The 15,876-nt window shown below is 51.7% G+C and overlaps 1 protein-coding gene across 8 annotated transcripts; it reads left to right on the top strand.

Moving 5' to 3' along the window:
- Positions 1-124: 124 nt before the first annotated feature.
- Positions 125-15,520, top strand: LOC307093154 (dual specificity protein kinase CLK2). Of its 8 annotated transcripts, XM_079760984.1 has the most exons (20): positions 142-259; positions 3,605-3,774; positions 4,503-4,731; positions 5,409-5,496; positions 5,846-5,912; positions 6,085-6,201; positions 6,988-7,154; positions 7,892-7,986; positions 8,622-8,751; positions 8,857-8,939; positions 9,094-9,173; positions 9,351-9,441; positions 11,586-11,663; positions 12,250-12,375; positions 12,460-12,580; positions 12,985-13,113; positions 13,565-13,724; positions 13,825-13,926; positions 14,628-14,745; positions 15,060-15,520. In XM_079760984.1, exons 1-20 carry the CDS (start codon positions 251-253, stop codon positions 15,204-15,206), a joined length of 2,307 nt encoding a protein of 768 aa, XP_079617110.1. In that variant the 5' UTR covers positions 142-250; the 3' UTR covers positions 15,207-15,520. The 8 variants fall into 8 exon arrangements, with proteins under 8 accessions (XP_079617106.1, XP_079617105.1, XP_079617104.1 ...); XM_079760980.1 differs by lacking the exons at positions 11,586-11,663; positions 12,250-12,375; positions 12,460-12,580; ... (3 more) ...; positions 14,628-14,745; positions 15,060-15,520 and adding an exon at positions 9,977-10,832 and having other exon boundaries at positions 125-259; positions 4,506-4,731; positions 5,412-5,496; XM_079760979.1 differs by lacking the exons at positions 11,586-11,663; positions 12,250-12,375; positions 12,460-12,580; ... (3 more) ...; positions 14,628-14,745; positions 15,060-15,520 and adding an exon at positions 9,977-10,831 and having other exon boundaries at positions 125-259; positions 4,506-4,731.
- The last annotated feature ends 356 nt before the right edge of the window (positions 15,521-15,876 follow it).

The following is a 15,876-nucleotide window of genomic DNA, read 5'->3' as shown; positions in this document are numbered from 1 at the left end:
GGCGGAGCCAACAGTGCCGGTATCCCGGAGGGACTCCGAGATGGGCGTGGCTTGGCGAATAGGGGCGGTCCTTCAAGTGGAGGAGGAGAAGGGAAAACGGAAAACGCAGCCGGAGCCACGGAGAGGGCGTGGCCTCGAGTTGGGCTTTTATTCACTGAGCGCCAGGGAGGTGGAGCCGCCTGCCAGTGGCGGGAAAACCGGACGGGAGTTGTAGCTGATGTGACCGAGGAGGGCGAGGAATTGGGGACCAATGGAAGAGGTGGGGAATGGCTTTTGATATTCGTCTTCCCCCCTCTTGTTCATGAACTTCCGGTATTCCACTTTCTTTCTCTCAGCACTCTCTAGGCATATTCCTTTCTTCTCTTCGCCCCACTGCTCACCCTGGTTTTTAACTTTCTGATTTTTTTCTGCCAACCTTCACCACATGCGACTCTGCCCATCCCTGAATGGATGCTGAGGATGCAGGAGTTGGTTCAGATCTCATCTCCTCTAGGAAACCTAGAGACACATTTCCAAATCTCCTTTCCCCAGGTCGGGTCTAGTCTAGAACTTTCCGACAGTGTCCAGGCCACCACTGTTCATAACCATTCTTGTCACAAGGCTGCCATTATCTCTTTTTTTAAAAAAAAATATTTTATTGATTTTTTACAGAGAGGAAGAGAGAGGGATAGAGAGCTAGAAACATCAATGAGAAACCAGCTGCCTCTTGCACACCTCCTACCGGGGATGTGCCCACAACCAATGTACATGCCCTTGACCGGAATCGAACCTGGGACCTTTCAGTCCGCAGACCGACGCTCTATCCACTGAGCCAAACCGGTTTCGGCTCATTATCTCTTTACAGGTCTTTTTCTCCCATTAGACTGTGAGGCTCTGGAGAATCTGGCACAGTGCTGGACACATAACGGACACGCAGTAAATGCTTGTTGAGTGAACGATGATCTGGGAAAGTGTTCTAGGAGGAGGAAGTGAACTTGCCATTCTGTCTTCTTAGCCCCTCCTGACCCTTCCTCTTCCATTTTAGGGAACTTTTCCTAAACCATTTCTGGCTAACTGATCTAATCTCCATCTGACAGTCCTCCATCCCAGCTCCCCTCTGATATTCCGACTTTAATGTGGTTATCCTCAGCTTCTTTCTCACTTCCCTTTCTATTCCTCAATTCCTTCTATAGCGTCTGTAACTGCCCAGTTTGTCTCAAGGTCCCCTTCGCTTTCCTCTTTTCAATTCAGTAAACGTACACTCCTCATATTATGTGTAAGTACATAATATACAGGTCCAGAGTGATTGCGCCTTTTTCGGCACCCGATTCTCCATCCCCTCAAACCTTACCCTCACAGCCATGCTCCCGAATGGCTGAATCCACACGTGCATAGTTTGTGTTTAGGACAAAAGGTGTGTGTGTGGGTCTCTCTTTGCTGGGGTTAGGTAGCCGAGCTGCTTTAAGAACTGGATATTTTCAGGCTATGTTGGAGAAGCAGACCTCACCACCAAGCCTAAAGAGGTTTGCGGAGCGGCGACACTCCCTCAATAACAGCCCTTTCTTTTAAACCTCCAAACCGAAGTCAGCGAGGTCTCCTAAAAGGGGCAAAAGATGGAGGAGGGATGGGGAAGGACGCGAGGCGCCGAGGAGCCGGCCCGGCGCATCCTGCACTCGGACTGGCGGACGCCCGCGAGCGGGACGAGGACGCGGTGGCGTGCGCGGCCCTGGGGGCGGAGCCCGGGGGTAACTGGGAAGCGACGCCGAACGTGCGTGCGTACGTGCTCGCTCCCGGTGGCAGCGGCAGATCGGAGAGGCCGGAGCCGGAGACCCAGCTGGGACCGGGCCCCGGGCGGGGGCGGTGCGAGCGGCCCCCCAGCGGATCCTCGGGGCGGGGACGGAGCCGGGGCGGGCGGGACTGGAGCAGAGCCCGGGAACCAGGCGGGAGGTCCCAGGGTCTCGGGGTGGGGGGTGGAGCCGCACTTCGTCGCCGCGGGGGTGCCGGGACTCCCGGCCGCAGTGCTGCCGCCATCACGGACTTCCTGTGGGACAAGCGCACGGGCCTCGCCGCCAGAACGGTGAGCGCGCGGGCTGGCGGGCCGCGGGGCCGCGCGGGAAGATGGCGACCGCGGGGCGGGCGGGGTAGGGGTGTATCGGGGGCGAGGGACCGGGGCGAGGTGCGGGGAGGAAGAGGGTCACGACCTGCGAAGTGGCGGAGGTGAGGCGTGCAGAGGGGAGGTGGAAGGGAGCCTGCCTGAGGTGCGTCTGGGGAGACCTGTAGGAAACTTGGGAACGACCCAAGTAGAAGGTGATGGAGCAGGGATGGGAGTGGTTCCCGAGGCGAGATGTCAGAGTTGCACCAGGGCTGGAGAGAGGAAAGGCACCGCCGTGTCACTGGGAGGAAACGGAAAGCCTTTGACTCCAGAAGTTAGTTCTGGATCATCCGAGTAAGAAAGGGAAAATAAAGCTGCACAAGTTGATGAAGGCTGTAGGCCGGAGATGCTTTGTTGGAGAGGCCTGTGGGGAACTTCGGTGGCGGTCTCCGGGGGGTGGGGTGACATTTGCGTGGCTGAGCGATGTTGGGTCACCTGCAAGTATACTGCGCTTGTATCTTCTTGGCTCTCTATGAGCCCTGTTAAGCCAGGAACGAATGAACTACCCCCCTTCTGGATCTGAAGACATGGGGCAGAGAGAGCCTCCAGCGGGAGCCAGATTTTGGAGTCATTGGCCTTTGCACACCTAATCCTCCCCCCCACCACCACCAAGACTTCTGCCCTTAGGCCTATTTCATTTCATTATGCCCTCTTAGCCTCCTCTTCCTGGATTGTGACCGTGATTTCTGATTCATTCCCTGAAGGGAAAAAGGATTTGTGCACCATGCCATTCCAGTTCCAATAACTGGAAGGGAACTGGCTCTTAGACAAGCAGTGCTGATGTTAATGAAAAAACAGTTATTCCGTACTTCCTAAGCAAAAAGGGGAGAAGCCAGATGGGACGCTGACTGCAGCTTGGGGCCTCCTGTATTAAAACCTCTCACGGGGTGTTGGGCCAGAGGTGCAAGAGTTAAGGCAGGTCAAGGAGCTAGACCAGGTCCCTAGAACTTGTTTATATTTCGTATGCATTGCTGTATGTAGAGACCCGGCCAATGGGCCTCCTGCCCTCAGAACACAGATGGTGGACACTCGGCATAACTGTCAGCATTTATCATGATAGAGTATACTAAAGCTTTCCTCCGCTGCGCTGTGAGGAACTCAGCATGACACAGATCTGTCTTAGCTCTCAGCCCAGGAGCCACTCTGGCAGCCTCCCGTCAGTGACACCATCTCGCCTGTAATGAGCTGTGGCCCAGACCTGAAGGTCTTCATGGAGCCATGTTTGTGGAAAATCAGAGGAGAGCAGTGTGCCGAGGGGGCTGTACTTAAGGGACTGGGAGAGTTCGGGAAGGCTACCTAGAGTTTTCAACCAGAGTTAGTGACTACTGTTACACTCCATGAAGGAGGAGTTTCAAGCACAGTGGGTGGTCAAAAGAGATAGAAATCAAAGAGAAGAAAGCAGCTAGGCACCTCTGCAACATCCAGTCCTTGAAGGGGACTTCCCCACTAATTCTGCTTTGCCTTCTCTTCCAGATGCCTCATCCCCGAAGGTACCACTCCTCAGAACGAGGCAGCCGGGGGAGTTACCATGAACACTATCGAAGCCGAAAGCATAAGAGACGAAGAAGCCGATCCTGGTCAAGTAGCAGTGACCGGACACGAAGGCATCGACGGGAAGACAGCTACCACGTTCGTTCCCGGAGGTGAGACCTTGTGCTAAAGATCACTCCCTCATTCATTCATTTAAGAAAGATTTATTGGTTACCTGCTGAGCACCTGGGTGAAGGTGATGCTCAAGATGGATGACAGAGTAAGGCATTTGCACTGTGATATCAAGAGTGTTATCATAGAGGCAGTATGGGAAAGGGCTGAGGAAGCACCGAGCAGGTTTGGTTGGACTAGGACAGGATGTGTAGTTCAAGGAAAATTTCCCAGAATGTGTGACATCTAAACTCATCTGAAATATAAGGGTGACGTGTCCCAGTTGAAGGGAAAGCAAATGCAGAAGGCTAGGGGCTGGAAGTAGCTGCTAGAGAGCTAATAGACAAGACAGAGTTAGGTTTGCCTGGTTTTAATAACTTAGCGGCGTATTCGGTGGAGGGATGGGTTAGGGATAGTTTGGAGCAAAGCTGGATGGAGGGAAGGCTTATGGCTGTGTTCCATTAAATCACTGGAGGGAAGGAGATGGCCCCCAGAGGATGTGGTTCTGCAGATGTCTTTTGAGATGTCTTGGGGACATGCAGGTGGTGATTCCTCCTCTGCACTTAGTTACTTCAGTTCTCTGGTCCTCAGTCCTCTCAGAGACTTGATGGGTGTCTGGGAGCCATTTCTCCAGCAGTACTCTTTCCTCACGGAGGGAGGACCTTGTCACGGGTGTGGCAAGGAATGTGGCCTGAACAGATGCACCTAATGGGTGTTTATTGTCCAACAGCAGCTATGATGACCGTTCCTCTGACCGGAGAGCGTATGACCGGCGATACTGTGGCAGCTACAGGCGCAATGACTACAGCAGGGATCGGGGAGATGCCTACTATGACACGGACTACCGGCATTCCTACGAGTATCATCGGGAGAACAGCAGTTACCGCAGCCAGCGCAGCAGCCGCAGGAAGCACAGACGGCGGAGGCGGCGCAGTCGGACCTTCAGCCGCTCATCTTCGGTGAGTGCAGCCCAGGCCCTCCCCCTCCCCTTCAGCCCGCTGGGACCCTGGTAAGTGAGAAGTATCCTGTGCTCAGCTGGTTCGTGGGGCATGAACTCTGAGGTGGGCACTGAGTCCGTCTCTCTTGAAAGCTCTGCGACTCTCGGAGGGCCCCTGAATCTGCTTTAGAGGTGCATGGGCACAGAGCATCTGTGAGCCCAGTGCCTCTCTGGCATGCTGGCCTTGCTGTGCAGGGAGCCGCTTCCCCGCCCCGGAGGCCTGCACTCTAATGGGGACCTTGCTTGTGGACTGCCTTTCTCCCCCAAGCCCTGGGCTCCATGGCCCCCTCAGGAGGTGGGCTTGGGTGGGGGAAAGGGGAGATTGGTGCCTGCCTGGAAGGGCATTGTGTAGAGCATGGGGTTGTGGGTGACATTGGCACAACGACACCACCTCTCTGCTCTGCCCGTGCCTCTCCTCGTTCCCGTTTTGGGTTTGGGACTTGGGGTTATGCGCCGCTCTCTCTTCTCACCCCGATCCGCCTTACTGCATCTGACGTGTTCCCTTCCACTGTCCCCCATCATCGTCTGTCCCCCCTGGCTGGGCGCCTGTGACCGGTGGCCCCTCCACCACCCACCCCGCCTCCCTCCGGCCCCCGCTCCGACACCTGGCTTGCTCCGATCCCCCCCGCCCCCCGACAGCAGCACAGCAGCCGGAGAGCCAAGAGTGTAGAGGACGACGCTGAGGGCCACCTCATCTACCACGTCGGGGACTGGCTACAAGAGCGATGTACAAGCCAAATCGTAACAATCCTATAGCCTGTAATGGTCCCATAGCCATTCTAACGTCCCAAGCCAACCCAAGTCACAGTCTCTTTTGCCTTTTCTCAGTGGTGTTGTTTATCTGGGTGGTTTGAGTTGCTGTTGAGAATTGACCTCTGCTGTCCACTCCCAGCTCTCATGGCCCCTGGGTTAAAGGTGGTGGGAATCACACAGGGGTTTTCTTCCCCTGTGACCATCTGTATCTGTTCCCCCATCCTTCATTTCACCCCAGATTGCTGTCCCTTTTTCCTTCCAACTCAGCTCATTCCCCACCTTCTCTCCCTCCCTCTCCCCGACCCTGCTCTTTTTCATTTCAGATGAAATTGTAAGCACGTTGGGAGAGGGGACCTTTGGCAGAGTTGTACAATGTGTCGACCATCGCAGGTAACTGTCAGCCACCCTACCCCCATACCTGCTAGGCATAAAGAGGTAGTGAGGGTTATCTGGGGCCTATGTACTGATGAGCAAAAGGTAGGAGTTCTTTATGCCCCGACAGCCCCATTCAATCTGAGATGTTCTCAAGAACCCAGCAAAAGCCTCTTCTGCCAACCTACAGGGGCGGGGCTCGAGTTGCCTTGAAGATCATAAAGAATGTGGAAAAGTACAAGGAAGCTGCTCGACTTGAAATCAATGTCCTGGAGAAAATCAATGAGAAGGACCCTGACAACAAGAAGTAAGCAAGTGAAGGAGTGTGTGGGGAGTCTGAGGCTCCACCCCATACAGGAAAACCTCCCCAACCTAGGTTAGGCCGGCGGGGGAGTCCTAGACCTTCTCATCCATTCATCTTTTGTTCATCATCTTAGAGTAGTAGAACATTAGAGTAGGAAGGGAGGGTCTGCGATAGTCTCCAATTCATTTCCCTTGTTTTCAGGGCAGTTAAATTGCTCTGCAGTTTGTCTCCAGCCCAGGGTGGCCTCTGTAGGGATCTGCCCTGGAAATGACCCTGAGACTGAGAATTAACATTTTGTCAAAAAAGCTAATTGAGCTTTTAATACTTAGAACTATGCTGATGAGGCCACCGACATTTATATGTAGTATTTCTGTTCACACACGTTCTGTAAGCCAAATATGTAATAAGGGTGTTAAGTGAACACATAAAAAGATAATAGGTATAAACATGGGCCCAATGGTGGCTAATAGTGAATTTCAGAAATGGGAGGTGGGGTCTGGATTTAGGAATGACAGTTTGACAATTCAAGGTCAACACGAGAGCCTGGCACTCAACAACACTTCAGCAACTAGAGTTTTTTTAACTATGTAAAGTTTTTGAAAATGATTTGAGTCTTGCCAGGTAGTACCTCTCTTCTTGAGTCCACCAGAAAGACCATTTCCTAAAGGAACTGAATTTTGTTGGTAATACAAGTGTGTGGAATCAACAGCTATGCATCCCACCTTGTTGGAGGGGTGGTGAGCAGATGGGAGCTCATCAGACATTCCCCTTCCCCATCTCTCTTCCCAGCCTCTGTGTCCAGATGTTTGACTGGTTTGACTACCATGGCCACATGTGTATCTCCTTTGAGCTTCTGGGCCTTAGCACCTTCGATTTCCTCAAAGACAACAACTACCTGCCCTACCCCATCCACCAAGTGCGCCACATGGCCTTCCAGCTGTGCCAGGCTGTCAAGTGTGAGTGGGGTGGGCCGAGGTGGACTCTGGGACAGCCCCTGCCTCCATTGGACCTCTTCTATCTCAGTTGTGCACTGGTGAAGCCCCTAAGCAGTCAACTTGATTATCTGCACTTCTATTATTCACTGTCATGTTGACATCTCCTCTTCTGACTTAACTCCTTGACTGATGTCCTCACCATCACTGATTGGCTTACTCCACATCTAACCAAGCAGGAGCTGGAAGACAAAGCCTTTGAAATCAAAGCACTTAAATACCTCTTTTCCTTGGGAAGTGTAAGTCAGGCAGCAAGCACAAAGACAAAAGGTCGACTCAAGCTAGAGGTTTACATGTGTCTAATCTGAGATGCTCTTCATTCCCAGCCAAGCAGGTGGAAGCAGAGAGTAGCACAGCCAAGGAGTCAAGTAGGGAATCCAGACTAGTACATAGTTCCTCTTGAGTGTTCATAACAACACAGTTTTGCAGAGTTGATATACCTATGTCAGAACCAGTACAAAAATACAAGCTATAGAAAACTATCCTTACGCTTCAGTTGAGAATTATTTACATATCTTACGTTAATAAGCATAGAGCATCTTAGACCAGGCATTTCATTTGGATGTAAAACAGAAAGCAACCTAGGAACTCTGAACCTGCCTCCTCACCAGCTTGGAGCTAGGTGACCAAGCCTAGGGTTAGCTGGTGCCAGTTAGCCCTGGCTGCCGGGACCAACCGTGACCTGGCCTTTTCCCCTGCAGTCCTCCACGATAACAAGCTGACACATACGGACCTCAAGCCTGAAAATATTTTGTTTGTGAATTCAGACTACGAGCTCACTTACAATCTTGAGAAGGTAAGATGGATAGGGTTTCCCCTTGGCCAGTGAGGGCAGGCTGCTGTGTCAGTTTGCCTTTCTCTTAACCCTGTATGGCCTCCTTTTACTTCTTGCTCCCACATTTTCTCTTGGTCTGGCTCTTGACTGAGTAAAACCAGAGTACCAGAAGAGATTGAAAGGGAGAGATTTAAGAAGACTTCAATTGGAAGAGAATTTGGAAAAAGAACCTCAGATAACTTTCCAATCTAGTGGAAATGCTTTTAAGGTTCTTGCTCTGGACTTCTTTCTCTTCTTTGTAAAGAAAGCTCAGTTCCCTGCGTAACTCTAGAGTTCATGGAGATCTCCAAAGGAAACTCTCCCTCTCTTTGCAACATGTTATATATTTTCAGAAAAACACCAGTCACTTGGGTATAGCCTTCTGATGCATAGAGACTTGCATGCTATCCCATAATTATTCCGTAATCCTCTTCCTCCTCAACTCCTAAAGTACTCTGCTAGATATGGGGAGGCTGTAAGGCAAGAGATTGGCGTGTGGTGGGGGGCAGAGAAGCAGGTCAAAGTTACTTTTTTAATGCTCAGAACCACTTCAGAGGATAGTAATGGCATCTCAGGCTGTAGTGCAGAGGTTCATTCTTTTCCTGCTTGGTTCCTAGAAGCGAGATGAGCGAAGCGTGAAGAGCACAGCTGTGCGGGTGGTAGACTTTGGCAGTGCCACCTTTGACCATGAACACCATAGTACTATTGTCTCCACTCGCCACTACCGAGCACCAGAGGTCATCCTTGGTAAGGGGGAAGGACAAGGATGTCCAAGTGTGTAAGCAGGTGTGGTGGTGAGGGTGGCACCCCCTAAACCTCATAACACCTTTTCCCTCCAATATTCCTACCCAGAGTTGGGCTGGTCACAGCCTTGTGATGTGTGGAGCATAGGCTGCATCATCTTTGAGTACTATGTTGGCTTCACCCTCTTCCAAGTAAGTAATTATATGACCACCTGGGACTCTCATCCCCGATTCCCTGTCTGCTGAGGACCTGCCTGCTTACTCGTCCACATTGCTTATTTTCCTGGCAGCTGGTCCTCAGCATCCCCTTCCCAGTCCCATGCTCAGTTCTGGCTTCCTTTCCTAGACCCATGACAACAGAGAGCATCTAGCCATGATGGAAAGGATTTTGGGTCCAATCCCTTCCCGGATGACCCGAAAAACAAGGTGAACTTTGAGTGGGAGGGACTTAACCCTTTTCCTTTTCTCTCAACAAATGGTCAATATCACATTTTCTTTTTTCTTTGACACCTTCCCTCCCCCAGCTGCTCAGATGGGGGAATAAGGGAATTATCCCACAGTAAGAGGAACCTCCTGATTCCTCAACCTCCCCTTCCCCTCTAGGAAGCAGAAATATTTTTATCGGGGTCGCCTGGATTGGGATGAGAACACATCAGCTGGGCGCTACGTTCGAGAAAACTGCAAACCACTGCGGGTGAGCCAGGCTGGGGATCAGCAGTGCCCACCACCCAGAGGTCCCTTCTTTCTTAGGGTGTTTTGCCTCTGGAAAGCATTTCACAAGCATAGAGTTGGGAAAGAAGGGGAGGAATACTGAAGACATTTTTGGTTAATTGAAGAGAGATAAGAGGGAGTGGTTTTTTGGAGGGAAGGAGGTTAGACAGCCATGTCCTTCTTAAGCCAATTAGAGATCAAAGCAATGTCCTGGATTCCTTGGGTAAAAAAAAAAGAATAAATTACCTTTGAAGAGCTTAAATTTTAATGTGGAGCTAAAGAAAATTTACGAAGTTGACAAGAATATACAAGTAGAACTTTCAGAGTATGAAGCAGTACCTAGTGCGAAGGTAGGTTAAGCTGTAATATCAGAGTTGGTCACAATGTGGTCGTGTGAAGGTAGTATTCATAATGTTCGTAAGCAGAGCCTTGGTCTTCCAAGACTGAAGCTAGGGCCTTGTAGAAGGCAGGGTTTGTAAGGCATCGTACCTCACCTTTTTCCTGCCCTCCACCACCAGCGGTATCTGACCTCAGAGGCCGAGGAACACCACCAGCTCTTCGATCTGATTGAAAGCATGCTAGAGTATGAACCTGCTAAGCGTCTGACCTTGGGTGAAGCTCTTCAGCATCCTTTCTTCACCCGCCTCCGGGCTGAACCACTCAGTGCCAAGTTGTGGGACTCCAGTCGGGATATCAGTCGGTGACGATCAGACCCTGGGCCCCCCTGCATCTCTAGCAGCAGTGGGTGTCCAGTCCAGGACACTGGTGCTTTTTTATACAAGAGAACAGAACCGGAGCCCACTCCTTCCTCCTGGCTCCCTATATACCTGTGAATATGTGAAATAGTGTAAATATGAAAGAGCTTGTACCCTGCCTTGTACATAATGCTATTCCATTCTACACTCTTCCCACCCTCACTTGCCCCTTGACAGTTGAGTTGGATGGGGGCAGAATGAGGTAACCAGGTGGCATCCAGCCCATATTTTATAAAGAATTTTGTATAGTCTTTGTGAAATAAAATGAAGTGCTTCATCTGACCTCCATCCCCAGAGTTTGAGGTTTGGCGATGCTGGGGTGGAGGGATGAGAAGATTGGCAACTTTTCTTGAGTTTGGGTAAGCAGGGAGTCTCATCTTACCCTCTAAAATTAACTAATCAGGCGACCAGTTTATCTGGTTTGTTTCAGGGAAGGGTAATGAGTGATAACATTTCTTGCACGTTAGAATGGAGAGGGATCATAAGGTGGCACTTCTTTGATCAGGAATAATGAGGGTTGCGAAGGGGGTTCAACTACTAGGGCCATTAGACTGGACCCCCACCGTCCAGCCAGAAACCAGGTTAAAAACTTGCACAACTGGGCTTCTGAGGCTCCCACCACCGGGGAAAGACTTCCCATCATACATCTCGGGAGACGGACTGAGCAGGATTGTCACGCAAAGCCTCTTGGGGGGTGTAGTTCGTTGGTGGGGCTGCGTCACGTGGGGTAAGGGGTGGTACTGGTTAGAGACACTGGGTTAGCGCAGTCACGTGGGGTACTTCCGGCCTTTCCTTTAGCCAGGACGCAGGCGTAACCCGCTACTGCTGCGGGATCCTTGAGACTTCCGGTCGGTACAGCCAATCCGTGCACAGCGAAGCGGGGCGGACGGAGTGAGCGGAGGGAACGCTGAGAGTCGCTGCTGCCCCCAGTGCCGCCCCAGGGGCGTGGAGGGCAGGGGGCGGCCTAGTCCGTGGTTGCAACTATGGCTCAAAACACAGACGGTGGAAACCCCTTCGCCGAGCCCGGCGAACTTGACAACCCTTTTCAGGTGACTTGCGCCGGCCTCCTTTGGGCAACAGGATTGACTTCCCGGTTCCGGAGGATGGGGTTAATTTGTATTCCCATTCTTGACATTTGATCTTTGGAAGGGCCGCCACGTGAGGGTGACGGTGACTCCAGACCACTGAGCACCCTGGGGGGCGGGCCCTGTCCCTCTAAGAAACTGGTACTGGCAGTGAGGGGTGAAGGATTTGGAGAAAATGTTGGGACAACAGCGTGGCCTCCTAGGTGCAGTCCTTGGAGCCACAGGCAATTTGAAGAGGCCCCTGTGAGGTATCAGGTGCCAGCTGAGCCTCTGGTCTCTGCCCGCAGGACCCAGCTGTGATCCAGCACCGACCTAGCCCGCAGTATGCCACGCTTGACGTCTACAACCCTTTTGAGACCCGAGAGGTGAGATTCTGAAGAGCACAGGACTGCAAGGAAGGGGAGGGTGTGCCAATGAGCCCACTCTGTCGGGGTACAGGGGCCTTTTCTGCAAGCAAAGGAAGAAGCAAGCACCATGACCTTAGCTCCCTGACAGAGCGGCCATGGGATGCTTAATTCTTCTGGAGACACCAGGGCTAACGATCCGTCCAATTGGACCCTGGCGGGGCCATAACCAAGGCTCTGTCTGGGGAGGCTGCTTTGAAAAAAATAAAGTATGCAGCTGGTTAGAGGTGAGAAAACACTCTGCTTAGAAGGCAAGAACTAGACATAAGTGTCTCACTGGAACAGGAAATAGAGTTTTTAAAAGTTACGGAAGTATATGTAGATGAGTGCTTTGAGTTCTGGCTAAGGAATTTGATGTGAGGGGTGATGAGGGCTGCTGCTGATTGTAAAGGAGTTCTCTGACAAACATAAAAACTAGCTTTCTAACAACTGTGGGAGGGGCTGCTACCTAGGGAATGAGTTCTGGGTCAGAAGGTATTCAGGCTGACTCTAGATTCCTCTGTTGTGAGGGACCAGATGATCTGTAAGGTCTTTTTAAACCCAACAGCCACCATCAACCTATGAGCCTCCTGCCCCTGCTCCAGCTCCATTGCCTCCACCCTCAGCTCCCTCGCAGTCCTCGAGAAAGCTCAGCCCCTCAGAACCCAAGAACTATGGTTCCTACAGCACCCAGGTAAAGGAGGTGTGTGGATGGTGGTTGGGAAGCCGGGCCAGCCCTGGGGCCCAGGACTCAAATCTCTCTGCTCGGCCTGGGCAGGCTTCAGCTGCAGCAGCCACAGCAGAGCTGCTCAAGAAGCAAGAGGAGCTCAACAGGAAGGCAGAGGAGCTGGACCGGAGAGAGCGAGAGCTGCAGCATGCTGCCCTGGGGGGCAAAGCTAGTAAGTGGGTCCTTGATAGGGCCTGACAGTTTCTAAGGAGCAAAACACCTACGAGCTTGGGCACCAGAGCCAAATTGTGAGTCTGAATTTGGGCGCTATCGCTTATTAACAATAGTGAGCTCCTAGGCAAGTTACTTAATGTTGAGTGCCTCAGTTTCCATACTTGTAAAAGGAGAATAGTTTTTGTACCTGTTTGACAGGATTGTTGTGGGAGTTAAACAAGATCATCTATACAAAGTGCTTGGCACCGTGCTTAAAAGTTGTAAATAGTAATCCTCATTGTTTTTATTTCTCTCCATCTCCTTGGACCCCAGATTAGAGCTAGAATAGAGGACCTAGAGGGGAAGCGGGAGTGATTCCTTCACTGGTCTCGGCCTCACTTCTGCTCTCTTTGTGCCTTGCAGCTCGACAGAACAATTGGCCCCCTCTGCCTTCTTTTTGCCCAGTTCAGCCCTGCTTTTTCCAGGACATCTCCATGGAGATCCCACAAGAATTTCAGAAGACAGTATCCACCATGTACTATCTCTGGATGTGTGAGTAGTAAGAAGCCCATTTGGAGAAAGAGTACAAGTAGTAACTTGTACATCTTTCTTGCCCTGGAGCCCACTCAACTAGAACTATACACTTTACCTCTCTTTAATAGTTAAGACTAATTTCTCTAGGATCTTCCTGGGTTAGTCCTTTTATACAAGTTAGAACTTATTCTCCAGCCTTCTAGCAAATGTGTGTTTTTTGCCCGATTACCTTCCCTTGTCCTCATGCATAAATGTATTCTGAATCCTTTAACTGTCTTCTCAAAGGGGGTTGATTACACATGATTGAGGTTTGCTCGTTCTGGGTCCCCTGTGGAGGACTGTGTAAAGGCAGATGTGGTCTGCGTTTCCTTCTCTGCCACATTTGGTGAGGGCCATCGGGTGGGCTCGCACGGGAAGGAGCTTTCATTGCGGTCGGAAAGAGCCGTCGCCCTGTCCCTCCATCTGTTAGGCAGCACGCTGGCTCTTCTCCTGAATTTCCTCGCCTGCCTGGCCAGCTTCTGTGTGGAGACCAACAATGGCGCCGGCTTCGGGCTCTCCATCCTCTGGATCATCCTTTTTACTCCCTGCTCCTTCGTCTGCTGGTACCGCCCCATGTATAAGGCTTTCCGGTAAGTTGGGGGCTGGGGTGACGGGGAAGTTGGAATGAACCCCCACTATCTGCTCCTCCAGCACTAATTCTCCCACTCTCCCCATTTTTTCTCCTTGCAGGAGCGATAGTTCATTCAATTTCTTCATTTTCTTCTTCATTTTCTTCGCCCAGGATGTGCTTTTTGTCCTCCAGGCCATTGGCATCCCAGGTTGGGGGTTCAGGTCTGTGAGGCTGCTGTCTACCCTCAGCCCTTCCCCCCAGTCCTCTAGACCAAGTCAGGGTACTGGGTGGGAGTTGTTCGGCAAAAGGAAATGTGGTTTTTGTCCTTGGGAGGTGCTGGTTTACAGAGAGAGACAGGACATACTTCCAGGATAGAGAGAGCCCAGACAGAACTCTAGACAGACACAGGTTGAGGGGAAGAAGGTCAATCTGAGAAGGCTTCCTGGAGGAGGTATATGTAATCACAGTTGAAGAGCAGAGGGAGAATCTTCAACAGAAGGGTCTATTTATTTTATTGTATTTTAATTTATTTACTTTTAGAGAGAGAGATTTGTTGTTCTACATATTTATGCATTCATTGGTTGGTTCTTGTATGTGTCCTGACTGGGGATCGAACTCACAGCCTTGATGCTCTAACCAACAGCTCTCCAGCCAGGGCCAGAAGAGTCTATTTAGAGTGAGGATGTCTGGAAGAGCTTGGAGAGCTGGGAAGTAGTTCAGAAAGTGGGTCTAAACTATGAAGAGAGTGGATGTAGTTTGGGAATGTGGTGCATAGAAAGCTGCCAGACTAATAGGCGTGACTGTCGATGGGAAGGGTGGGAATAGGGCTTGTTTGGGACATAACCAGTGGAGAAGTTGGGAAGACAGAGACCCAGCTGTGAGCAGACCCTCTTCACTGCCACATCCTTGTCCCTCCTTCCAGTGGCTGGATCTCCGCCCTGGTGGTGCTGAAGACCAACACGGCTGTGGCTGTGCTCATGCTCCTGGTCGCCCTGTTCTTCACTGGCATCGCTGTGCTGGGAATTGTGATGCTAAAGCGGGTGAGGGGCTGTGTGGAAGGTGGGGCCAGGAGAGTGAGATCATGTGTCCCTAGGGGCCTGGGTGGAACATTCAGGAGGAACTGGGGAGGGCCAGGCTGATGGGCGGGTTCTGAGCTAATGGACCTCTGAGGTAGGGGGAGTGATTGTGGGGTGTGTGTGTGTGTGTGTGTGTGTGTGTGTGTGTGTGTGTGTTGGAGGGGATCCAAGAAGGGAAATCGAGAGCAGCAGGCCGGGGAGTGGTGGCGGTGGTGTTAGGCCGGAGTAGAGTAGCAGTGGCTGGAATGTGCTATGGTATCTCTGTCCTCTACTTGCAGATCCACTCCTTGTACCGCCGCACAGGTGCCAGCTTTCAGAAGGCCCAGCAAGAATTTGCGGCTGGTGTTTTCTCCAATCCTGCGGTGCGAACCGCAGCTGCCAATGCAGCCGCTGGGGCTGCTGAAAATGCCTTCCGGGCCCCGTGACCCCTGACGGATGCCCTGGCCCTGCCACTTGAGGGGGCTGACTTAGCCCCTCTCCCTGAGGTCTCTGGGACTTGTGAGACATAACTATTTGATGTCTCCTGTATAATGCCCCCAACCCCGCAGCTGTGACTGCTGAACCTGATTTAGGGGTCGGGGAACCCACAGTGACCCAGTCACTGCTCTGCCTACACCCCACTGCCCAATCAGGCCACACCGCTGCCACCCCTTACACACCCCAACCCAGCTTCCCTCTGCTGTGCCAAGGCTGTTGCTTCGATTATTTAAATAAAAAGAAAGTGGAACTGGAACTCAAATTCCTGTTTCTGGGATTTTTACTGGGAACGAGGACAGAAAGAGTGCCCTGGTAGGTTTGGCTCAGTGGATACAGCTTCGGTCAGGGCGAATGCAGGAGGCAACCAATCAATGTGTTTCTCTCACATCGTCCACTCTCTCTAAGAAATCAATGGAGAAATATCCTGGGTGAGGATTTAAAAAAAAAAAAAAGTGAGGAGGGAACTGGAGTGAAGGCAGAGTGTGAATTCCGGAGGGAAGGTCAGGCCCGGCTCTAGTGTGAACTGCCAGCTGTCGGGGTGGGGCGGCAGAGCTGGGTGGCAGGGTGGCTGGTGCAGGCAGAAGGAGGGAAGTCCACGGTTGGGCGTGGAATCAGATT

This window comes from Cnephaeus nilssonii, assembly GCF_951640355.1.
Source record: "Cnephaeus nilssonii genome assembly, chromosome: 21".
NCBI classification, from domain to species: domain Eukaryota; kingdom Metazoa; phylum Chordata; class Mammalia; order Chiroptera; family Vespertilionidae; genus Cnephaeus; species Cnephaeus nilssonii.
The sequence above is the reverse complement of the archived record's forward strand: the minus strand, read 5'-3'. Positions and strand labels throughout refer to the sequence as shown.